Raw genomic sequence first — 26,356 nt, 5'->3', positions numbered from 1 at the left:
CTCAATCGTTTGCCTTTTCTTATACACATACAACCATCTAACCATCCCATGTAGCTTGGCCTTTATATGACCTTCCACCAACTAAAAAGCTAATAAAAATATCTTCTAAATTTTTAAAATATTGTTATGAAAGAAAAATAAAACCCTAAGGAAATTCACAAACCAAAACCATTTTTATGCAACATTAATATTGTGATAATACATTTCAAGATTCCTACTCGTAAAACTATATTCAAATATGGAATCAAAAACAGTTGGTAGATAAGTTCAAGATATTTTGCACTATCAAATAGTAAAGTAACTGCTGGACAACTTAAATTAGAATATATTTTGAAAGTGAAGATAGACAGAAAGTTGTCAATTGCTTAGGAACTAAAAGATATTTCTAGGGTAGTATCAGATGCTAAATTATGGTGGATTCTTCTCCCATCATCATCATGGCAAATCCCAAAGAAAAACGGTCTCCTTGCAGATCTAGCACTATCTGAGTCGATCTTTGATGCAGGATACCGGAATAGCCCTTTCATAAGGTTTCATTGGTCAGAGAATCTGTTAGCCACTTCAGCTACAAGGATAACTGACTAGATTGTCAGCTTCGGTATAAACACCCTCATGACACGATGATCTGACTATGGTTAAAATGATTGCCAATTTTGGATTTTGCAAGGCGTATTCCCTGAGCATTACATTCACCCTAATGCAAAGGGCAGGTACAAGTCTCTGTGTACCACATATAAAGGCCTTCAGTGAAGCTTAACTGGGGCACAGGAGCTTAGTGCAGAGCCTCTGTGGTAAATGGATTTCACCCTCAAGTAACACTAACACCGACCAGGAGCTTTTCCTTCCCTTCCACTGCAGAGTTGACTAGCTATCATCTTCAATCCCATGGGAAACGTCCATCAGGTTAATCTACCCTTGCAGGGCGTTCTCCTACTCATGTGTTTGTGTGTTTCAGAGAATTTCAAAATTATACTTGTAAATTTTAAGTAAACTTTTTCAATTTAAATCCAATATTTTCTGTGTTAAGAAGCTGATCATAAGATATGGACATCTACTAGCCCCAATCACTGAAATACGTAAGTAAAATTCCTATAAAGAACTATTAGTAAGCAAATATATATTTGGGAGGTAACTTGATCAACTTTTCTTGTCACCAATCATTTGACATACATGGAAAAACACTTCACTCTAATTTCCACATGGCCTGTAATCCTTTATAAAATTCAGCCCACAACCATGTTGGCACAGTGGGGTTTTCTCAATTAACAGTAATAACTCCCATGCCACTCTCGGCAGGTGTTTCTATATACATCAAAGAGCAAAGTTGTGCAACTGATACGCTTTAATGTATCCTGTTTGAGGACTCCATGTATACCTGTAATAGTTTTGCTTAGAGAGTACAGAGAGGAAAGAAAGTAACTAGTGTCATGCTGGGAAAATCTTACTCCAGGGGCATAAGCATTAAGCTCTTTATTCTGAACGAAGTAAAACATTTTCTATACGCTGGTTGGAGATTGATCGACATCTATTCACTATTAAACATACACATACAAACACCCTCTGATAATCAGATTTATTGTTGTACATCAGTACTATTTACACTCCAAACACAAGGGTGTACTAAGAAATCCCACATATTAGCACTAACAAACTTTGAGGATGTGATGAGATCAAAGATGTGTAAAGGTGCCAGAGTATGTCTACAAAGCTTAAATACGAACACACACTTGCAGATTACTAATGTTTTGCAAATGCTAGACATCAAGAGGGGGAGAAGAAAAAAATTGCATTGCTTTTAAAACCAAGGTTTTAAGATATAAAGTAGCATAATTTATATAAAATAACTTTGTATGTGGGATTACTCAAGACCACCAAAGTTTAAAGGAAGAAAATTTAAGAAATTATGATAGCTCTGGGGGCCATACGAGTCAGTTGACGAATAGTATATTGTGCAGATCTTTCAGAGAGCAACAGGGAAGAGAAAATCATTTTAAAAAATAGGAAAATGTGATTACAAAACCAAAAAATTGACAGGGAAACACAGGAGCCAATGCAGTATCTGAAACTACCTTTTAACAGCTCCCTTCCTTTTCTATTAAATTGACCAGATTTCAATTTAATGGTGTTGCTTTAGTCTATATTATTTTTCAAATGTCCATCTGAATTTTATTCCTCATAGTCAATATCAATATTGCCAATAAAATTTTCTAAAGTGAAAATATTATTGCTAAACATATTATTCTACTTTTGCCAAAACATTTATTCTATTACGAGCTCACTAAGGGTCAACTTAATGGCTATTACACATCTACAAACATTTATAGAGTGAATAATCTGTTTTATTATCAATATATATAATTCCTTCTAAAGTATTGTGACATCACAAGTATAATTTCACAGTTGAATACAATTTAATCATTTACTTCATGGGTCTGAAAAGAGTGCATAACAGGAGAGACCTGACCCAAAATCCAGCATGGATTGCTGTGAATGAGACATTTACAACAGTCTCCAATAACTTGTTAATTATTTATGGCAATTCAAAAAACTGCATCTAGTATGTCTTATATTTTTCCTTCCATTAAATATATCAGTGTTCCTACCAAAAATATCCATAAAGAAATTCTTCAAAAGATTTGGCCAACAGAACTATGTCTGGGAATATATTTGGCCCATTTTCAACAGGACATTGTTTTATTGAATAAATAACGTTAAAAAACTGAGTCTTTTCTTAAAAAAAAAAATTGATAGAAGGGCGTTCTAACCAAGTAAAATGTTGTTTCCCTTATTCAGCAAGCAAGTTTTTAAAATAAATTGCTTACATGAACAAGACAAGGTGGGTGAGGTATTATCTTTTATTGGAGCAACTTTTGTTGATGGAAGAGACAATCTTTCGAGTTATACAGAGCTCTTCTTCAGATCTGGATGTCTCCTCACTCCTCGTCTCTCTCATCTCCTGGGACCAACATGGCTAAACAACACTGCAAATATCACATGATAGTTCGAAACCATACGACGATCCAATCTTACCTCTAAGTTCAAACCTATTGAGGCCTACGCCTTTTCCCGCCTTCTTCCACCACAATCACCAAATGCAAAAATATGGGACTAAATTCACCCTGGCATGAGCACAGCCTCCCACATAAGAGGGGGAGTTTTGTCACTTAATGCCAAGGCTCAGTTTGACCCCTGGTATGGATGAGAGTTTCACAAGAAATGACTATACTGAAATCAAGCTATACAGATAGTTCAACTCAAAACCAAAAGAGGTAATTAGCTGCATGTTCATGTAGCAGCTTGAGATTTAATTTAGGTTGTAGAAGTCATAAGTGGACTTGGGAAAATACCCCTACTTTATCCACAGGAGGTCAAGCTTTGCACACACACAACTGGAATTTGAGTAAACATTGATTCAACTAACTAGTAAGAGTTGCAACTTTTCTGGAGAATTGTTGCTGAAATAACAGCTGCCAAATTACTTTGCATCCCTACTTCCTCTCTGACCCCAAGCTTTTCTATCTGTTTACTTTAAAAAGAAAAGCTTGTTTTAAGGGACAAGCATGAGTTGATCAATGTAGGCAAGGAACAAACAAAAATCAAAAATGTTTTAAAATGAGCAGCAGGAATCATATGAATAATGCTCATAGCTCAACAGCATTAGATACCACTACAAGGGGTGGTGAGACCCTCTGGGCTCCTTCCTACAGGGAAACTCAAAAGAAAAAGGATCCACCAATAATTCCCCATTGACAGGGGGAAAGGAATGAGCAAGAAACAAGAGCTGCTAGTGACTCCAGTGTGCAAGTTTGCCATCCCCTCACCTTCAGACACTAATTAACACCTTCTGGCTCTCTCCCTACACACAGACTCTCATATCAAGATTGAATCTGTGCAGTAGGTTGGGCAGGGTGAAAGCAGGGAATGCAAGTACATTAATGGCAAAGCAGGTTGGGCCAGGGAAGCTGGATAGAGGAGTAGAGGGATGGAGGTCAGGAGAGCCAGGAAGAGGAGGAAAAGGTAATAAGACAGGTACAGAACATCACGTCATGCCTGGAAACAAAGTTTAAAACTTGACTAGATTATTTAATAAGATCAGTACTCTTAATTACTTACAGGTATTTGTTCAGATCACAAACCACCATAAAATGTGAGGCAATGGCATAACTGTAAATCTTTCTTCAAGAAAGCAACATGACTAACACAGAAGGGATTACAGGTCAGGACTAGGATATATTGATAGAGCTGTTAGGACAGCTAGCACAACGTTTGAATGCTATCAGACCACTCTGATGACAACTAATATTAGTTCAACAAGAAAATAAAAACAAAACTAACCCAAAGTTCTTTATATAGCCATTATCTGAATTGCATCTGTGGTGTCTGTTTTAAAACTAACGTTCTCACAATCTACCCTTACTAAATGTTTGTTTGCCACATACAAATTGCCCCATTCATAGGCCTAAATTTTTACAACTGAATTTTATTTTGTAAACTTGAGACCATATCATACAATGTGCTGATACAGATATGAACAATCAGAGTTGACAATTTTTACTAAAATGTTACTGTGGCTTTTAAGGTTTCCTTACATTGTTTTAATGTTAAAAATCTGTCAATGAATCATTAATCTCCTGCTTCTTTAGGAAAAAAAAGCCACACAACTCTTCTTTACACAGTTCATGTCTAAGTGCAGTCATAAAGCAAAAACCATTTATCTTTTTCAAAATTGTTTCTCCTGGCAAACGCCTTCACTGTCTGGCCAAGTTTTGTCTTAAAAATCAAGTACCACAACACAACATTTATCAACATTTAGAGAACTTAATAATCTTAATAATCTAAGAATATGTGCAAGACATCTTTCTAACCAATAGGACAATCAACAATCTTACCATTCCAAAACAGGTGAAATTAGATCCAAAAATATAGACTTTCTACTAATCTCTCATATAGGCACTTAACTCCCACTGACATTAATGGGAGTTAGTTGTATGTGAGGTGATCTGATCCTTTTATTATGAAGATTGAAAAATAGCAGAAAGTATAAATATAAATGGTTTTGCCTATTACCACACAGGTATAAAAAAAATTAAAATTGCTGCCATAACACATCATATCCTTTTTCTACTCTAATGACCCTCCATCGAATCTCACCTCGGCTGGTGCAAGAGCCTTCTCATCTGCAGGTTCTGCTACCTGGAATTTCCTCTACTTCTCTGCCTCACTGCCTCTACATCTCATTTCAAATCTCAGGTAAGCACATCTTTCTCTCTTGTGTATATATTTACCTTTCTTTTTCCCTCCTGCTATTATTAACTTTTGTAACTATTTAATTCAGATCAAAACTTTGGAATACAATTTATATCACAGACATAGAATTTTTTAATCCGGATAGAAACATAGACCCAGAATTATCAACACAACAGAAAACAGTGAACATTCAAGAAAAAGCTGAAGTTCCAGGAGAAAGAAAATAAATCAAGTTCTATTTGCATACCCATATTTTATTATGGAAACTATTTATTTTTAAGATATTTTTATCACACTCATCACCATTGTATCTGAGCATCAAAGACCCTGTCTACACTTACCTCCGGGATTCGGCGACAGTCGACAGGAGTTATGCAAGCTACGCAAAAAACTTGTGTAACTCCTGTTGACTTCTGGGCTCCCCTTCTGTGAGCCGTCTTCGCTGCGCCACTTGCGAAGGCGGCCTTAGTACGTTGATTTCTGGATCGACTGAGCAGGTCTTCACTGACCGCTCAGTCGATCCAGAGAAATCAATCTGACAGCAGTGACTTTGCCACCGTGAGTGTAGCCGTAGCCTTAGAAACATGCTTTTAAAGAAGGTGACAAAAGTAATTCAAGGGCACTGGTATCTTAAAAAGAACTATGAATACAAAAGCCTTCTCCTGATAGGAGATCCCTAATAAAAGAACTATAAACATCCTGCAGATCATCAGTTTATAAGAAAAAGTTAACAATCTTCACGGATGGCACAGAATCTGCTCTTTTACGTTACAAGAGAAAAAAGAAGTTACTTTATTGTAACTGGAGTTTGTCAAGATGCATAGCTGCTACTTGTATTTTATTGTGGAGTATGCCTATGCTCTATGCACCTGGGACTGGAAGAATCTTGTTAGCAGTGTTCACTGGTCCATGCCTGTGTCCTTCCTCTTCCTCTCCTCATGCTTTATACCAAGGATATAGTCGAAACCACAGACTAGACTTTTACATAGAATGCCCCATAACCTCAGCCGTGCAGAACACAATGCCATCCACAGCCTCAAAAACAACGATGACATTATAATCAAAGAGACTGACAAAGGAGGTGCGATAGTCATCATGAATAGGTTGGATTATGAACAGGAAGCTACTAGACAACTCTCCAACACCACTTTCTACAGGCCACTGTCCTCTGATCCCACTGAGGAATACCAAAAGAAACTACACCATGTGCTCATGAAACTCCCTGAAGAAGCACAGGAACAAATCTACACAGATACACCCCTAGAGCCCTGACCAAGGATATTCTATCTGCTACCCAAAATCCACAAACCCAGGAATCCTGGACACCCCATTGTCTCGGGCATTGGCACTCTTACAGCAGGGTTATCAGGCTATGTGGACTCTCTCCTCAGACCCTATGCTACCAGTACTCCTAGCTTTCTTTGGAATACCACCGACTTAATGAGAAAACTACAATCCATTGGTGATCTTCCAGAAAACATCATCCTGGCCACTATGGCTGTAGAAGCTCTCTACACCAACATTCCACACAAAGATGGGCTATTATCCATCAGGAACAGTATCCCCGATAGTGCCACAGCACACCTGATAGCTGAACTTTGTGACTTTGTCCTCACCCACAACCGTTTCAGATTTGGAGATGATTTATACTTCCAAATCAGCGGCACGGCTATAGGTACCCGCATGGCCCCACAGTATGACAACATTTTCATGGCTGACTTAGAACACTTCCTCAATTCTCGTCCCAAAGTGCCCCCCCCCTCCACCTACGCTACATTGATGATATTTTCATCATCTGGATCCACGGAAAAAAGTCCCTCAAAGAATTCCACCAGGATTTCAACAATTTTCACCCCACCATCAACCTTAGCCTGGACCAGTCTACATGAGAAATCCACTTCCTGGCCACTACAGTGCAAATAAGTGATGGCCACATAAACACCACCTCATACCGAAAACCCACCAACCACTATACGTCCCTACATGCCTTCAGCTTCCACCCAGGACACATCACACAATCCATTGTCTATAGCCAAGCCCCAACATACAACCGCATTTGCTCCAATCCCTTAGACAGAGAAACACTTACAGGATCTCTATCAAGCGTTCTTAAAACTACAATACCCATCTAGGGAAGTGAAGAAACAGATTGACAGAGCCAGGTGGGTACCCAGAAGTCACCTACTACAGGACAGACCCAACAAGGAAAACAACAGAATGTCACTGGCCATCACCTACAGCCCCCAGCTAAAACCTCTCCAACACATCATCAAGGATATACAACCTATCTTGGAAGACGATCCCTTATTCTCACAAACCTTGGGAGGCACCCCAGTCCTCGCTTACAGACAGTCCCCCAACCTGAAGCAAATACTCACCAGCAACTGCACACCAGACAACAGAAAGTCTAATCCAGGAACGTATCCTTGCAACAAACCCCATTGCCAACTCTGCCCACATATCTACTCAAATGACACCATCATAGGTCCTAACCACATCAGCCACACCATCAGGAGCTTGTTCACCTGCACATCTACTAATGTGATATACGCCATCATATGCCAACAATGCCTTCTGCCATGTACATTGGCCAAACTGGACTGTCCCTATGCAAAAGAATAAATGGACACAAATCAGACATCAAGAATGGTAATGTTCAATAACCAGTAGGAGAGCACTTCAATCTCCCTGGACACTCAGTAACAGACTTGAAAGTTGCCATACTTCAACAAAAAAACTTCAAAAACAAACTTCAGCGCGAAACTGCAGAAAATTCTTCTCATTTATCTGTTATTCTCCAATTGTGGAAAATTGGGTTAGGTGGCCAGCGAAGTGAACCTTGGAAACTGGGCGGATATGGCATCAACATCAGTTCAGAGCTCCTGAGCAACCTGTCAAAAATATTTTTGGGCAGGGGGCACGGTTGGAGAGAGACAGCTTATTTAGAAGTAGCAGTGGATCCAGATCTTTGCACCTTTTGCAGTTTGCAAAGTAGCTCATACGAAAACTGATGATAAAAAGGTCCAGAAAGGGCCTACATTTGTATGGCTGTTTATGAAATTTCCTTTACAGGACTGGTGTGTATATATAGGGAGGGGAGGGCTGCCCTGAAGTCCTTTAGCAAGCGCAAGGATTCATCCATCTTTTCATTGAAAAGGCTGGTTTTGTCAAAGCACAAGTCCTCTACAGTATTTTGGACATATCTAGGAACTCCCAAAGTGTGTAGCCACATTTTACCATTGATAAATTTGCCATTGGTTTTGATGCCATGTTGGCTGCAACAAACTGTGTCTTGCAAAGAGGTTCTGGCCATCAACTTGCTTTCATCTATAAGAGCTTGAAATTTAGCCTTGTCTTCTTGAGGGAATTTCTCTTTGAACTCTTCAAACTTTGAGTAATTTATGAAATTGTACTTGGACAGTAGAGCCTGGTAGTTAAGATATTCCAAACTGGAGGCTGGTAGATGTAAATACTTTCCACCTGAGAAGGTGTAAGCACTTGGCCTCTGTCTGCAGGTGCTGCTGCCTGGATCTTTCAGTGGCGGCCTGAAAGCCAAGGAGCTTGGGGAAGGATGGGTAAATAAGAACTCCACCCCCCTCAGTTGGAACAAATATAGTTTTTCTGCTTTCTTGGGGGTAGGAGCACTTCATGTATACCATATGGGCTTTACCGGTTTCTAGTATGGCTTCACTGACTGGGAGCACCACTCGAATGGATCTCATGGACTGTAGGATATCCAGAAGTTTCTGCTGTGTATCCTGGATCTCTTCTAGGGAAATCTGGAGCTCCTCTGTCACTCTCTGTAGCAGCTCCTGGAACTTTCTATGAACGTCTGCAGAAGAGAGTGAAGCCAGAGCGACCGCCTCACTGGGCAACAAAGATGATATCCCTGTTGATATTGGTGATTCCAGCTCATCCTCATCCCTTTCCTCTTCCGCAGGTTCAAGGCAAAGTTCTGGCTGACCCCCTTGGAGGAGAGGGGTAATATGACTCTTTACTTGCTCACATGGACTCTGGGTATCATGCATATGGGTCCCACTGGCCCCAAAAAGATCAGTAGGTGTCCAAAGGTATGTTGTGGAAGCCCTGAAGGCATTGGGTACCACTGCTCCCAAGAAGGATGTGCCATGTTGCCGGGATGAGGCTGGTTGCAGGAGACTTTCAACCCCCATATGGGCTGATCTCCCTCAGTGGAGGTGATAATGGTTCCTTTGGTATATTTGATTCCTCTAACGATGAACAAGTCAGGTCCATCTGCATCAACAGTGTGATGGTACCATTGGTTGAAACCTGCAGCTAGCAGACAGGATGGTGGACTTCTTTCAAAGACCCTGCCTCCTCCTTAAGTAAGGATGGTTTCAACAGTAGGGGAGTTTGCAGACCTGAGAGGATCAAGGTATCCTCCAGAGCGGTGTAAGTCTCTGCCCTCCTTGAGAATAATAGAGTCTTTTCACCTGGCACGGTTGGAATTATCTTAATGGTGATGAATCATTACAGGGGTATGATAGTACTGCCCATAACGCATCTCCCATGAGTGCTCGTCACGGATACCAACAGTTCTGGGTAACTAAGAGTCCCAGTGCTTAGACTTTGTCAGTGTCGGAGCTGATGCCACTGTTGGTGCAGAGGTTGGTACTGAAGGAGTTCTGCTCCTATATGCCTTTTGATCATGGCAACATGATTTAGGAGGCCTAAGTTCCTGGGATCTGGGTCCAAAGACTCTCCTAATGTGGAAAGGGTCAGGGAGGGATCCCTCCTCCTTGCAATGGATTTACAGAGGGATTTGCTTTTATGTTTATGAGTGTCCCCTAGTCTCATAAGACGACAAAGACAAAGGTCTTTAGCTTTGCTCCCTCCCGCTCTTGAGTCTCACATTGTGCTGGGAGGCAAGGTCTTTGATGACTCTGGCCAATGTTCAGGGGGTCTCCCTAGCCTGGGACTGACTGCAATTCCACTGTATACTCCATGAGGTGCTTTCTAAGGTGGAGTTCTAGCACCTTCCGGGTCTGGCTAGGAAAAGAGTGGCAAATACTGAATTTAGTGGAGATGTGGGCTTCTCTGAGGCAGTAAAGGTATTGGTGGTGGTTGTCACTGACTGAAAAGGAGCAAGAACATCAGATGCAGTTTTTGAAGCCTGGTATTCTGGGCATAATTTAAGTCCTGTTCCAGGGAGGCTGGGAGAGTTCTGTGGGGTGGGAATTCTAACAAACAAACAGTTAACTATATTAATAAAACTAGTATTAATATTAGCTAGCAGAAACTCTATCAAACTCTACAGAACTTTAGGTCATTTTGAATATTTACAGAATGAAGAGAAAGGATCAGCTCCGAACACTGGAGGCTCCATCCCAGATTACGTGGCAGTAAGAAGGAACTGGAAAGGTGGTCAGTCTGCACTGGGTTTTTTTTTTGCCTGTGGTTTGAAGCACCAGAAGGGCAAGGGTGCAGGTGTTGACCAATGTACAAAATTCTTCCAGTCCCAGGTGCATGGAACATTTGCGTATCCCAGAGTGGAATACACATCAGGACCAACACTCGAAGAAGTTACTAGTTCACACCTTTGCTAACTTTTCAAGAATACCACACAATCGCTTCAATTTTTTGCAAACCTTTAGAAAAATACAACTGGTTACCTTGTTTCCTAAGGTCCTCAATTTGCTCCTCTTTGAGATCCAACTGCTCAGTCAGCCTTGATGCTGCATCCAAGGCAGCATTTGCTTCTTCTAAACTTTCCTGTAAGGGGAGGAAAGTGATTAACACAATAATTTCTTGTGATGACAAAGATAAATTATTTCAGACTCAAAGATTTTAATCACTTGGATTGTAAACATTCAAGGAAAATAGATAATCAGCACAATATCATCATATTGGCTAACTTGCCCTCCCTTTCTCCTCCATTTCACCAGTCAAAACTTTTAATAATGACTTATAAACAGTGTTATCTAATACATTCCTGTACGATAACATATTTAAAACGCAACATAAGATTTTAAATTACAGCATTAATAATCAAAATCAAATCAGCCCACCTGTAAAGACTCAATTGTCCCTTCTAGCTTTTCAGCTTTTTTTCTCCATTCTGCTGTCTCCTTTTGATGTTTTTCTAGTTCTGCTGAATACATGGCTTTCTCCTCTAAAAGGAAAAAGAAAATTTACATAACTAGTTCACACTTTCTAATCCTTTAGGTTTTGTGATATATAGCTATAAAACCTTAGCTATGGAAATCCAAATACAACACCTCTAACAGTGACATTTTAGACCCAGGGAAGTCAATGGGATTTTCGCCATTGATGTCAATGGGGATAGAATTCCACTATAAGTATATCAAAGGTGAAACAGAGATTTTGAAATTAAAATCTATTTGAAAGCAATTGGTGATCACCAAAATTAAAAACAATGCTCCAAACCACAACAACTATACCGACTGAAAATATTCATTGCAATCTTTATTTCAAGATTTTTGATGCAACTTACCCTGCTGGAATTGCTCTAGTACCATCTGCAGGTTGGCCAGTGACAGTGCATACTGCTTCACTTGATCCTGAGAGAGAGTAAGCTGAAGCACAGTTTCGTCTCTCTGCCTGGACACTAGGTTCAATTGCTCTTGCAAGGATTCCACCTGCAAACTAGCTTGATGGCTTCATCAAAAGAAATACACATACACGCCATATAATTATTCAGTTATCTGAATTCCTTCTAGCTGACAAGCCTAGTTATCCAAATCCTTAGTGCGTTCCCCATGTTAAATAATAGCACTTCCATTTATCCAAAAGTTTGGGCTGTCCCCAGGGTATTCAGATGAATGGGAATGTAGTGTAGTACAGTGTGTATAAATTTGTAAACTGCTTATTGAATATACTTATGTACGTATTTATTCAACAAGCAGTACACAGCAAAACTCATCTTGGCAGTCAGTATCTTTCATTCTAAATACACAGGCATCTTAACAAGGTTTTAATACATCATCACCACTTTTTAGCTTAATTTATAAATATGAAGACAAACATTTCCTCTAGACATTCTTACATATATTGTACATTATATTGTTTTTTCCTTTTCCTTTTTAAAAAATTTACTAACAAAATCCCTGGCTGGCCGGTCGGAAGAACTGCTGATGTCTTATGAAAAACTGGATCAAAATCATTCAATTTGGTAACAATTCTGATTATATAAACAGGTATTTATTTTCTTCTTTTATTATGACTAAAGATGTTTTCATAGAAACAGCATTCTGGCCTCATCAAAGGCCCAATCCCTTTCCCACTGAAATCAACAGTGTCTTTCCATCAAATTTCATGTGAGTTATCAGTATCGAAGAGTTCAGTTGATTTTGTTCCTTATTCTCTATTTGATGTCATATTCCTCTGTTTATCACAACAAGAAGACTATGGATCTGATTCACTACTGTGTTACTCCCATTTTATGCTAGGATTATAACTAGAGATGGTATATCAGAGAGGAAGAGAACACAGAATATATTAGTAATGAAAAAATTCACCCATCCATAGCCTTGACCACTTGTTTGTTTGGTCAGCTGGAATTAGACAGGCAAGCAAATTTTTATATTTCTAAAATAAGACAGACATTCTTTTAAATTAAATTATATTAACATACAAGTTTCAAAACAAGCACAGGGTAATTTTAAAGCACTAAACCTGGTTACAAAAATAGTCATATTTTAACAGAAAGAGTATGACAGGTGTTAAAGCAAATAATTGGCTTAAACTTGCCAGCTCCTGCTCCCCGGGATGATGCTCATTCACCCTGCTGATGACAGACCTGACCATACCACACCTGCCAAAGATACCTATGGAAAGCCAACCTACTGAGAAGTGTTTCTACACCTTAAAAAAAATGTATACATGATGGGATATAATGTATCACTATTTAATGGATTAGAAACCCACACATAGAATAGGAGCAGGCAAGTCTGCACATCCGGATATAGAAAAGAAAAAATATTTTAAATGAGTTAGTTCTTGAGTGCCTCTTGTTCTCACTATTCAGTGCATTCCACACCTTGTAAAATTGATGGGTTGGTTTTGTTTTTGTTTTAATTTTAAGCCATAACAATTGCAGATCACCTTTAAGCCCTGTTCTACAACTACTACACCTAAAAAGACATCCCCTTTTGGTTCACAACAAAGGCGCACTAAGTAATTTCAAAATGACTTTGATTTAGAACATCGATATTCCATGTCTTCGTTTTCTTCACACTCCAGGCTCTGTAAAGCTTAAAAAAATCACACCACCATCACTTTAGCATACTTTAAACTATTCAAAGAAAAGCTAATGTTGGATGGAGGTAAATATTACCTGGCATTTTCCACTGCAGTAGAAGAGGATGCTAGTTTTTCCTCCAAAACCATGACCTTCTTTCTTAGCTTGGTCTCTCGGTCCTCTGCAGCTAAAGCCTCACGTGTATAGGAGTCCTCCATTTCTAAGAGGTGATTGCGTAACCTCTTCAGTTCCTGGTTTAGACGCTGCTCTTTATCACGTAAATGCTGCACCTGGATAGAATGTGTTTTATGTTCAATGACATGTGCTTCTTTGTGCATGGTACTACAAGCAAATTAAATTATTTTCTTTGAATTATATTGCATAGATTTACATTTTAGATGCTTCTTTGGAATTTATCTAAAATAATTCTTACGGCAAGGTAAATTCTCTGATTTTTCTTATTCACTCACCCCTTTATGTGCTTTAGTCTTGTTTAATGTCATACCTCATTCTGTAGGGCACTGCTCTCCATTTGTTTCTGTTTCAGTGCTAATATGACTTGGTCTCTCTCTTGCTGAAAAGAAACAGCCTTTTCTTGCATTGACTTAACTTCATTTAATAGCTGATTCAGCTCCCCCATCTTGCCCTTTTGAAGTAAGACACACAGTTAAAAGAAAGATTGGAAATGTATAAAAACTTAGAGAAATATAAGTTTAAAATACTAAAGCAGTCTATTATTATTATTCATTATGTGATTCTGTGCACACATACTTGGCACTATACAAAAGGAGGCATAGTTTCTGTCCCCAAGAACTTACACTCTAAAAAAGATTAAATGGACAGATATGGATGGAAGAAGACAGTGCCTATTGCACAGAAGCAGATGCATTGAAGAGTGAGTTTTGGCATAATTTTATTGGCATATTGCCTGATAGATTAAAAACTGTTTCCAAAGTCATCACACACAAAATATAACACTAACTGCAGTAAATAGATATCGAGCAGCCTTCCATATTTGAGACTCTTGTGTACTTTAAAATTTCAGTCCCCCTCATCACAATTTCTGAAGCCATGTATCCTGTTAAGATAGCTGCTTCTAAGTAACTTGATTTTAATATTCTTCAGGCATGTGGTTTATGTTATTTGTTATGATAGCTGTATGAAAATAAACACATTCCAAAAGGTATATTAAAGTCAGATGTATAAAATATAATAAAAAATAAACAAACACTAGCTACGAATGTTTGTAGACACATTAAGAACTTTTTCACTAATAAAAATAGTCTTAAAATGATTATGTAAAAAAGGTATCTTCCAGCTACACAGATCTGCTCTGTGTATTCAAAATCAAATCAGATGATTTAAAAATAAAAAACACTAGAAACTTCTTTTTATTTAGTTACTACTCTTATTAGTTCTGCACAGCCAACATAGCTAAAAGAGGGAGTGAATGGATCCAGTTCTATCTTAATAAACAATTCATTTGATGTTGGACAAGTTATCAGTTATATTTGTGAAACCCCATTGATGACATTTGGGTAGCACTGGTGACACCAAGAGGCCTAATTTAGACTTTTATTACCGAGGATGATGCATGAGATGGAGAGAAACTAGCTTGACTCTCAGAGCCCAGGCTAAGTTTGCAGGGCTGACAATTAGAAAAAATATCTTTTTATTTGTAAGCTGTAATTGTATTTGATATGGAAGTGATTGAGAGTAAATATGGAACTTCTCAATGACATTTTATAGTTTTTTACATAACCAAACTGATAACTTTTGAAGACAAATATGGATTTCGAAGAGATCATGAACAAAACACTCACTAATCTTGCAATGATCATTCAAAACTTTGAAATTCATTCATTTCTGCAAGGTTTCATATAGTAGATGACAAGAAGCTGCTTTTAGACAAATACTCTAGACTATATTGGTGAGAATTCATAGTCGTATGTACAATTAAAAATGTTGTTTGTATTTTCCCCCAGACATATTTATAACTAGCAAAACAAACAAAAATTCCTCAAATACCTGTTCTTTTTCTTTCAGTAGTTTTTCAAAGGCAAAAGCCTTTTCTTTCATTGAATGGGATTCAAATTCTCTCTCTCTCAGCATCATTGAAAACTGCATGTTAGTCTCTTGTAATGCACGGAATTCTGTTTCTTTCTCTCTGCACCTTGCTACTATTTTTTCATTTTCTTCTTTCAACTTACAGATGTCCATTTCTAAAATTAGATTTCTTTCTTTAAGGTTAGTGACAGCTTGTTTTAAAAGCTCATTTTCATTTTCTTTGTTACTAAGATTTTCACTTACAGACAGTACCTGGTCAATTTTAGATTTAATCAAGAGGTCTTTTTCCCTAAGTGACTTCTGTAAAACATCACATTTTCCCTTTATTTGCTTCATCTCTGAATCAGTCTCCTCTTGTCCCTTTCTTTCTAACACAGATGTTGCAGCCATAGAATCAGACAACCTTTGATTATTTTCCTTAAGAGTTCCGATAGTCACGTCTTTTTCTTGTAACATTTTTTTCAGCTGCTCCACTTCCTGTTGAAGGAGTTTAGACTCATCACTGACTATTTCAGGAGGAGTACTGCTCAGAAAGTCTGATGCTTGTGAAACAGAAGAAGCCATCAGCAGAGGTGGTGTTACCATATCAAGTTTTCCCAGAAGAAGATCCTTTGTGTTATGAAGCTGTCCTATACTATGCTGAACTTGTGCTAACTCCTGACTAAAACTTTTCAGTTTTTTCTCATTCTGCTCATAACTCTGGATCAAGCCATTATAATCTATCTGTAATTTAGAATTGCTATCACTGTCAATTGAAATTTGTGCCTGAAGTTTGTGCAGTTCCTCTTGGAGATGAGCTGACTCATGCTGCATGTTCTGGACTGTAGTCATTACTTGTTGCTTCCATTCTTCCATCTTCTTTACTTGTTGCTTTAATTTATCACGTTCTTGTAAAAGCTCCTCAAACTGATTACTGTTAACACCTCCTGACCCACTGTCAGTACCTATGTTGGATGTCTGTAGCACAGTCAATAAGGTTTGGCATTTTTGACTTAAGGCATCTATTTCAATATCTTTCTCTCGAATGATACGGGACAAATTCTGAATAGTCTCTCTAAACATATCTTGGCTGCTACTTTCAAACCTATTAGATAATTTTTGGTTCTCTTCTTGCAACTTCATCAGAGCTGCTTCTTTACCAGCTACCACATCCACGATTTTATGATACTCGGTTTTTAACTGACTGTTTTCTCTAGTCTTTTCACTCAAAACTGCCAGCACTTGTTCTCTTTCCATGACATAGGCTTGCAGTTGCTGTTGAAGGTACAGAACATCCTGCCTATACGCTGAAGAGGAAACGCTTGCTTGGAGATTTTGTATCTCTACATCCTTCTCTTGGATGATCTGAGTGAGTTTACCAACTTGATCTTTGGACAACTGATCAATTTGTTCAGTTAAAGAGACATTCTTTTCATTCAGAAGCTTAATCTCCCTTTCTCTCTCTTTGATACCTTTTACTAGTCTTTCAATTTCAGATTTAGACAAGTCATGTTTTTCATTACCATTTTCTCCATTAAGTGTCTGGACTTTGTTTTCTTGCAAGAGATCAGAGGAGTCTGTCTGAATGACTTGCCTCTCATTGTGCAACTGAGTTTTAATTTGTTCAATTGTTTTCTGCAATTTTTTAATTTCCTCATCTTTCTCCAAGAAAAGCTTTTCATGTGTGACATTCATTTGCTCACACTGAAATTTAGACTCATCTATTTCCTTTTTATGCTCCTGCAAGGACTGTTGAAGTTGCACAGTTTTCTGATTCTGATCTTCAATTTTTTTTTTGTGAAGTTTTATTTCCTCTTCAAGATTATTCTTTATTACATGTAACTGTGTTATCTCAGTTTCAAGCTCAGTAATAATATCTAGAGTTTTGGGCTCAGTCACAGATGGAGATCTGCTTTGCTGGTCCTTTAGTCTTTCAATCTCTTCTTTCAGATGATTGTTTTCTTCTTTCATGGCTGCGAGACTTTTGTCCTTTTCTTCTAAATTTTGTCTTAAAATGTCATGCTTTTTGGAATCCTTAACATATTCCTCAAGTTCCTGTTGCAGCTCTAAAGCTCTATTTTTAAATTTTTCAACAAACAACTCTTTTTCATTTATGAGTTCTGTCAACTGCTTTTGTCCTCCTAAGCTAGTTGTCAACATCTCTTTAGTTTCTTCATGGTCAGCTTCCATCTGCTCAATGTTCCTTTTCAGTTCTGCTATCTCAAAGTCTCTCTCTTGATTGAGTTTAACTAGACGCTCATGTTCAAATTGTAATGCAGTGGTGTTCATGTTACGCGCATTTGACAGCTCCTCAATGGTTTGCTCATATTTGTGTGCTTGTTCCAACAGTCGCTTTTCAATCTGACTTAATTCAGTTTCCAGCTGTTTTTTTTCCATTTTCAAAGCCTCCAACATAGTATCTTTTTCCAGGGAAACCTTATTCTTCTCAGCAAAGGTTTCATGCAATTGCTGTTTTAGTTCATCACACACTGCCAACAGCTTTTCATTTTCTGTTTTGAGATCACAAACTGACTTCTCCAAATTTTGATTTAGTTGTTTATTTTCTGAAATGTCTTTATTTAGTTTTGCAATTTCTGCTTCTCTTTCTTTAAGTGAAAGATCTTGATAGTTACTGTTAGATTCTTGATTAATTATCTTTTTCAACTTGTTCTGGGATATAGAAAGTTCCTCCTCTTTTTGTTTCAGATTTTGCTTCAATTCTACAATTTCCTTATTATTATTTAAATTACAATCCTGGGATTTCTTTAGTTGTTCTCTTAAGTCCTTAATGTTATCCTTAAGATGCTGATTACTCAGATGCAAATCATTAAGTGCAATTGTAAAGTTGTTCATTTTTAATTTCTGCGCTTCTACTTCTTTACTCATTTCCATCTTCTCAGCTTCTACTTCAGACATTTTCCTTCTTTCAAAATCTATGTCAAGTTTTAGCTGGTTGATGGTACTATCGACTTCTGTATGCTGTTTTGATAGCTGCTCTTTCAGTGTAATCACATGCTAAAATAAACAGAAACAAGCATTCATCAGGATAAAAACAGAGCCAATAAAAACAGAGCTTTCATTCATTTAATCATCTAGATCACAAAATAATTGAAAGGATTTTTTAAAGGAGTTGATTAAGCAGTCAACTGCAAATGATTCAAAATATATTCCATCAAACCTACAAAATCACTCTTCAAAGGAATAAGTGAAATGTAAAAGTCAAAAATTGCCAGAATTTCTCAGGATAATTAAATTGGCATACAGTAAACATCCATTTTAGCTGTATACTTTCAAATATTCTGAGCTATTATTTAGAGACAGTGAGGCATTAAATCAAGACACAAATAAGTAAATGTGATTAATGTTCATTCACATTAATACATAAATATGAATTTAGACACAGTGTACCACTGCAAGAAGTGTTTATAAAAATTACAGAAAACTTTATAAATTGGTATACCATGCTTGCCTAATAAGAACATATCAGAATATTCAGGACTCAACCAGAGGTTAATCACTTTATTAGAAATTATGGGAATATTTCTTCCATTCCAGTCTTTATTAAAAAGTCTATGAAAAATATAGAACATTTTGAGAGACTATTTTGAACACATAACCCAAACACATTGAAACTGTCTTCACAAAAAAGGGAAATGGCATTAACACACAATGGCAAAGACCTATTTATTGAATATTCACTTTTCAATAGTTATGTTTTAGTACCTTTTTATGTTAAAAACCCAATAATTTAATGACCTTGCTTGAACTCCCCTTTCCCACCCGAAAAGTCAATACTTCCCAAGAGAGGACAGCCTAAGGTTTTGAGATATACTGTAATAAGTGTATCAAACGACTGAAGTTCAAGTGATGTAATGAAAGGAAATTACACATTACATTTCAAAGAGAACATATTTTGATCTACAAAATGGTTAAGCCATGAAACCTTAACATCAAAGAAGCCCCGGGTGTATAAGATTTGGTTAAGACAAAGAAAGCTTTTTTCAACTAGGTCAAATGAACATTTGGTACTTTAACATCCTTAATACAGCAGTAACAAAATATGATTGAAAATTTCACTGACAGCTCATTTATCATAGGTGGCGCCGACAGTGATGCATATACGTAAGTTGTCTGACACTTTCCATTATAGGACTCTGTTTTCAGTTAATTTTGCCAAACAAATTATTTGGACTAAAATTTCCAGGCCACATGCCCAAATCTGTGTTTTGGGGGACAGTTTCAACTAAAATGCTTCATCCCTTTTTGAGAATGAGATTAGGAAAAAACAGTGTTTTGCCCACATTAAAAATGTCTTATAATAGTTTCAATGAGCAGATCTAGCATGTCTTTGGAGCAGATACTTGAAATTTTGTAATGGGGGGATGGGATAGGGTGGGATCTCCTCCTAGAGCTAGTGATTTTTTTTATTTTTTTTTGGTCCTGGGAAAATTCATCCAAATTAGGCAAAGATTTAATCTTTTGAAAAAAGGAGCAGTTTGCATATGCTCAGTAGAGACATGCTACAGTTTTGCAGCTAAATTATCTGAATATTCCATCTGCACTGAGGATGCTCCATTCCTCAAAACTCTTATGTGTCGACTAAACTGCATGTGCGTCATTCCCACAGAATAATGGAGCATGCACCATCCCGTGGCTTCGGGGACTGAACAGGATGTTTACTGCAGCTGCTCCTCCTGGCTGCAAGGAGCTGCTGTGGTGACAGGGACAGGAACTGAGAGCAACTCATGCTCTCTCTGCTGGCACGCAGGAAAAGTAGGGAGAAGGAAGCTACCTGACTCAAATGAAGAACAAGGGTCGGGCTGAGGCAAGAATAGGAGCAAAAGGACAGGGGCAGAGGAGTCCATAACCACTGGAACACACTCCTCTATAGGACCTAGAATTGAGACCATTATTCTGGAGTCTCAACATTCTTTTTCTCTCTAGAAAACAGCTGTGAAAAACCCCCTGACAGTGTGTCTTCATTCCTCATCTAATGGCTGATCCACATGTAAGGTGACAGCATTCCACTGCTACTAGTTACTGTGTTAGCTCACATGGGAGAGGTCTATGTTATGGACCTAAAGATCCATGACAGAGGTCTATGCTTTGGATCTAAAGATCACAATCCTACAGATGACCCATGTGGGGGTCAACATGGTTCCACAAACTGAAAAAGCAAATTTTCTTCAAGCTTTTTTAAGAACGTAAGAAATTACATTTAAAAAATTATCTAAAATTTAAATTAATTTAAAAATTGAGAGAACACTGAGGTTGCAAAGTAAAAAACTAGGAAATCCCTGAAAAGGTTGCCTATTCAACCTTAATTCAGTCTCCTTGAGCAGATGTATTATTGGTCAAGTTGATGGCATTTCTTTGTTTGAATGTAATGCAATAACTTTTGAACGCCGCATCCACTCAATTCCAAAATATAAGGAAATGTTCAAAGCATCAATGGGCAAAACCTTATGCATTTTGGTGAAAAAAAAATTGAAAACCAGAAGAGGGAAAAGGGGGACACATTGAGCCCCTGGTATCTGGTTAGCACAGCTAACAGCTTCAAACACCCTTGTAATTGCCTATAAATCAAAGAACTGATTTATTGCATCTATTAACATATTCCAACAAAACCAAACCCCTCATTTGAGTTCTGCCCATCTTCCTAATACATCTTTAAAATGCAGACACATTGAAAGAGTAAGAAAAAAAGAAAACTAAGAATGTGGGAGCGGGAGATGGAGGTGCACACAGAGTCTCCTGGAAAGAGAGAGGGAGAAGGAGAATGAGGGATCCTGGTATAGAAAGCAAGAAGGAATAGGGGCATGCATAGTATTTGTTACCTGCATAGCTTCTTGATTCTGCTTGTCCAATTCTTCCAATTCCGCTGTTAGTGTTGTTCTTTCCATAATACTTTCCTTGAGTTTGTGCTCTTTCCTTTCCAAATCTTGCCTTAATAGATTTAATTCCAAGTTCTGGTCTTCAATAGGTGAAGCTGTAGTATCCTCATCTTTATATTGTAAACTTGCCATTTTCTTCTGAAGTTCTTCCTTATATCGGACATAAATAGGATTTTATACTATTATTCAAGTTTTTAAACACTGGCTTGTAAAAAGGCTTTATTTAGTCAACCAGAACATTTTAAGTTTCAACAAAAAAGCAAGCCTTTTGGATACTAGAAACACAAGCTTAACTGACTTTTATCCCAATTAAGCATTATTCAGTCTGAGGAAAGTATCTCATTATCTAATACCCACATATGTAAAAATATTTTCATCACAAGGATCCCAGTGCAATTTATAACTGTGCATAAAGAAGAATTATATCACCCACAAGTGAAATCTATTCTCAGCTGGTATAAACTGTCATAGCTGCATAATGGACGTGCCTCCTGATGCACAGCATGCTATACAATGGAAGAGGGAAGGGAAGGTGTTGACCAAGAATATCTGCGTAAACCTTATATGAAAAATGTAATGGAACTTTTAGTGTCCATGCACAGTAGAGGGGACCTCGGTTTGAAAGTCCTTCCAAACACACAGTAAACTACATGGAACTCTGACTACCATAGAATTATGAAGGACTGAGTCAACCCTGCCAAAAATTAAATCTAGATTTCCAAGGAGACCAGGTATTTCAACCTGATGCTCTGAGAACTACGCCATTCTCTATGTTAACAACTTTCGACAAAAGAAATTGAAGTCTTTGCATCTATGGTACAACATCAAAATGTCACTGCCATTCTGGGTGAGGGGGATGGGATAGAGTGTGAAAATGGCAAACAGAATTTGGAGACCATAATGCAATGACAAAAGTGAAGGGGAATCATATTTAACAAAATATTGACAGAACTGATGGAAAGCTATAGCTATAAAGCTAATAATTCGGAGATTCTTTTTGTCCTTTTCCCTTTTTTTATATATATCAACACCTGAGGCAACATAATATCAATGCGATTCTGTAAAATGGTTAATATTACAACTCAGTATACACCAGCTTCTATGATGTAATATTTAACAAGTAAATAAAAAGTGCAAAGGGTGGCCAAACTGTGGCTCGCAAGCCGCATGTGGCTTTTTTAAAGTTAAATGCGGCTCATGGAGCCCCCAATGCCCCTCCCAGTCTCCGCCTACCAGACTGGGGTGGGGAGCTCAGAGTGTCTGTCCTGCAGTAGGGTGGTGGGGCTAAAGGATTCTGCCCAGCAGGCAGGGCCCAGGCTGCAACCCCCCTTGTGTGTGTGGGAGGCAGCCCGTGTTACAAGTTTGTACTGGGCCCAAAAAAGTTATGCTTGGGCACTGCCAGCAGGGAGAGGGTCTCGGGGGAGGTCGGTAAGTTTGGCCACCCCTGTAATAGGTCAATGGGATGTATTTTCAAGCACTAGCAACAAATTCAATTCAGAATCAAACACCCTTTTTAATATGGGAATTCAACTGAAATAATTCTTTTAATTTTGAAATAGACTTAAGTTATTTCCTTGAGATATTTGAAAAAAATTGAGAAATAAAAAATATGTATATTTGTACAAGAAGTCCAGCATCTTCATTCAAATCCCATCATAAGCAAAGTCAAATTTTCTAAACAGATTTAAGGCTGGTCTGAAAACTTTAACCAGAATGGTGGGGTGGGGGTGAGGTGCATGCAATATGCTTGTAAATACTCTCTCTTATACTGCAGTAAATGTATATACAAACTAAAAGCACAGATGGCCAATTAACTAATATATCTTTTCTTTTCCTAGTTTATGATTTTCTTCTTTTAGAACTTGTATACAGTAGAACCTGTATCTGATCTAATTGGAATTGGGGCCAGACCGGATAATCAAAAACCTGGATAAGCCAGAGTATGGGGAAGTATGATGCTGCAGCACCATCCAGTGGCCACAAGAGAGATTACCTGCTTCTGGCCCTGAAGTCCTATTTATTTGGTTAATGCTGAGAGACGGATAATGGAGGGTTAGATAAACGGGGTTCTACTTTATCTGTTTTAATATTTAGACCATCTTCTCCTGCACTAATAAAACTGTCAGTCTATAAAAATCACAGCTAGTAATTCATCTGAGAATTTTCCTTCCCATGAATCTGTAGGAAAGTATCAAAACAATAGTATCTGCAATAATCCTATAACATTATAGATTTTTCTATACAGGATCATGTAAGAATGAAAACACAAACAATTTGAAAAAAAGTGACAATGCAGTTACTGTAATACTGTCAAAGAGTCCACATGTGATTTCTAGGTGGTCTTCACTATTTATTCAATTAAAAACAAGTTACACACTGTATTAGACTGAACAATAATCTGTTAGAGGGAGTGCAATAGTTCTATTTACTGGAGTGTGTGGAGTTTCTTATATCAGATTAAATATGCCCCTTCCCTATCTCTTCTATATCCAATCATGAAATTACTAGCCTAAAGTTACTTCCTTGATTACCAGAAAGCTATCTACATGAAAATAAAAGAGCTTTAACGCTGTTCAATACAAAATATACAATTTCAAAAGAGTATGTGCTTTTCCTTACACTTGCAGTGAGGTTGAGTGAGATAGAAGTGGTAGCAAGGCCTGTGAAAGCCTCTGGGTAAGGATAAAGGTGATATGGTAGGTGTCTACTACAGACCACCTAACCAGCAAGAAGTAGATGAGGCTTTTTTAAACACCTAACAAAATCATTCAAAACACAGGAATTAGTGGTGATGAGGGACTTAAACTATCCAGGCATCTGTTGGGAAAACAATACAGCAAGGCACACATTTATCCAACGAATTCTCAGAATGCACTGGAGACAACTTTTTATTAAGAAGGTGGAGAAGGCAAGTAGTGGAGAAGATAATCTGGATTTGATTCTGACAAAAAGAGAGGAACTAGTTGAGAATCTGAAGGTGGAAGGCAGCTTAAGTAAAAATGCTCCTGAAATGATGAGTTCATGATTCTAAAGAATGGTGGGTGGGAAAACAGCAAAATAAAGATAGTGAACTTGAAGAAGGCAGACTTTAGCAAACTCAGAATTAGTAAAAAAGATCCCATGGGAAGCAACTCTAAGGGGAAAAAAAGAGTTCAGGAGAGCTTGCAGTTATTTTTAAAGGAGACTTTATTAAGGGCTCAAGAGCAAGCTATACCAATGCATAGGAAAGATAGGAAGTATGATAATGGGCCACCCTGGCTTAATTAGGAGCTCTTCAGTGACCCGAAACTCAAAAAAAAAAAGTCATACAAAAAGTGGAAACTAGGTCAAATTTCAAAGAACAAACGCAAGCATGTAGGGACAACATTAGAAAAGGCCAAGGTACAAAAATATATTAAACGAGCTAGGTATATAAAGGGTAACAAGAAAGCACTTTACAAACACATGAGAAGCAAGAGGAAGACCACGGACAAGCATAAGCCCATTACTCAGTGAGGAGGGAAACACAATAAAAAAAAACACAGCAATGACCTAAGTATTAATTGCCTGTTTTGTTTCAGTATTCACCAAAAACAACCAGTGATTGGACAAATAATGTAGCAAACATCAGTGTAAATGGAGTAGGATCTGAGGATAAAATAGGAAAAGAACAAGTTAAGAATTACTTAGACAAGTTAGCTTATCTTAGATATCTTTAAGTCAGCAGAGCTTCATGAAATACATCCTAAAATACTTAAGGGACTGGCTGAAGAGATTTCTGAGCCATTAGTAATTATCTTTGAAAACTAGTGGAGGATGGGAGAGATACCAGAGGACTGGAAAAGGTGAAATATAGTACTTATCTATAAAAAGGGGAATAAGGACAACCCAGGGAATTATAGACAGTCAGCTTAACTTCAGTATCCAGAAAGATAATGGAGCGAACAACAATCAATTTGTAAGCACCTAGAATAAAAATGAGGTAATGAGTAACAGTCACTATGGATTTGTCAAGAACAAATCATGTCAAACCAACCTAATATAGACAGGGTAACAAGTCTTGTGGATGAGGGAAACAGCATATATAATATACCTCAACTTTAGTAAGGCTTTTGATACCATCTCACATGACTTTCTCAGAGAAATATAGGCTAGACAAACCTACTATAAGATGGGTCCTCAACTGGCTGGAAAACTGTCAATGTTCACAAATCGAGCTAGAAGGGCGTATCAAGTATGCTCCCACAGGGATTTGTCCTGGTTCAGGTTCTATTCAGTATCTCCATAAATGATTTGGATAATGGCACAGAGATACATTTATGAAGTTTGTGGACGACACCACATTGGAAATGGTTGTGAATACTTTGGAGGACAGAATTAGAATTCAAAATGATCTTGACACTGGAGATATGTGGATTAATAGGATTAAATTCAGTAAGGACAAATACCAAGTATTGCAATTAGGAAGGAATAATCAACTGCACAAATACAAAATGAGAAATGACTACCTAGGAAGGAGTACTGCAGAAAATGAAATAATGGATGAGCAAAGTAATACTGTTGCAAAAAAAGTGAATATTCTGGGATGTATTAGCAGAAGTGTTGTAAGCAAGACATGAAGTAATTTTTACTCTACTCAGGCCGTCTACACTTACCTGTGAGATTCGGCGGCAGTCAACAGGAGTTACGCAAAGTACGCAAAATACTTGCGTAACTCCCTTCGACTGCTGAGCTTCTCTTCTGCGCTCCGTCTGCACTGTGCTGCGCTACTTGTGTAGCTGGTCTTAGTACGTCGATTTCTAGATCAACTGAGCAGGTCTGCACTGACCGCTCAGTCGATCCAGAGAAATCGATCTGACGGTGGCAAATTTGCCGCCGTCAGTGTAGCCATAGTCTCAGACAAAGGCCTCAACTGGAGTAGTGTGTCCAGTTCTGGGCACCATACTTTGGGAACAAGATGGACAAATTG

The 26,356-nt window shown here is 37.9% G+C and overlaps 1 protein-coding gene across 3 annotated transcripts in view; it reads right to left on the bottom strand.

Moving 5' to 3' along the window:
- Positions 1-26,356, bottom strand: part of TRIP11 (thyroid hormone receptor interactor 11) — a 59,502-nt gene that overhangs the window by 15,014 nt on the left and 18,132 nt on the right. For all 3 annotated transcript variants that reach the window (XM_067547082.1, XM_067547083.1, XM_067547084.1), the window contains 7 exons: positions 21,352-21,558; positions 15,497-18,529; positions 13,974-14,114; positions 13,565-13,758; positions 11,723-11,886; positions 11,277-11,380; positions 10,881-10,980 (listed from right to left, as the gene is read on the bottom strand). In XM_067547082.1, the coding sequence (XP_067403183.1) occupies positions 10,881-10,980; positions 11,277-11,380; positions 11,723-11,886; positions 13,565-13,758; positions 13,974-14,114; positions 15,497-18,529; positions 21,352-21,558 (3,943 nt within the window). The remainder of the gene's footprint in view (positions 1-10,880; positions 10,981-11,276; positions 11,381-11,722; positions 11,887-13,564; positions 13,759-13,973; positions 14,115-15,496; positions 18,530-21,351; positions 21,559-26,356) is intronic.

Source organism: Emydura macquarii, unplaced genomic scaffold (assembly GCF_026122565.2).
Source record: "Emydura macquarii macquarii isolate MOO-44397 ecotype Brisbane River unplaced genomic scaffold, CSIRO-AGI_Emac_v2 contig_1229, whole genome shotgun sequence".
Lineage (NCBI taxonomy): Eukaryota > Metazoa > Chordata > Testudines > Chelidae > Emydura > Emydura macquarii.
This window is presented reverse-complemented; position numbering and strand designations above follow the sequence as displayed.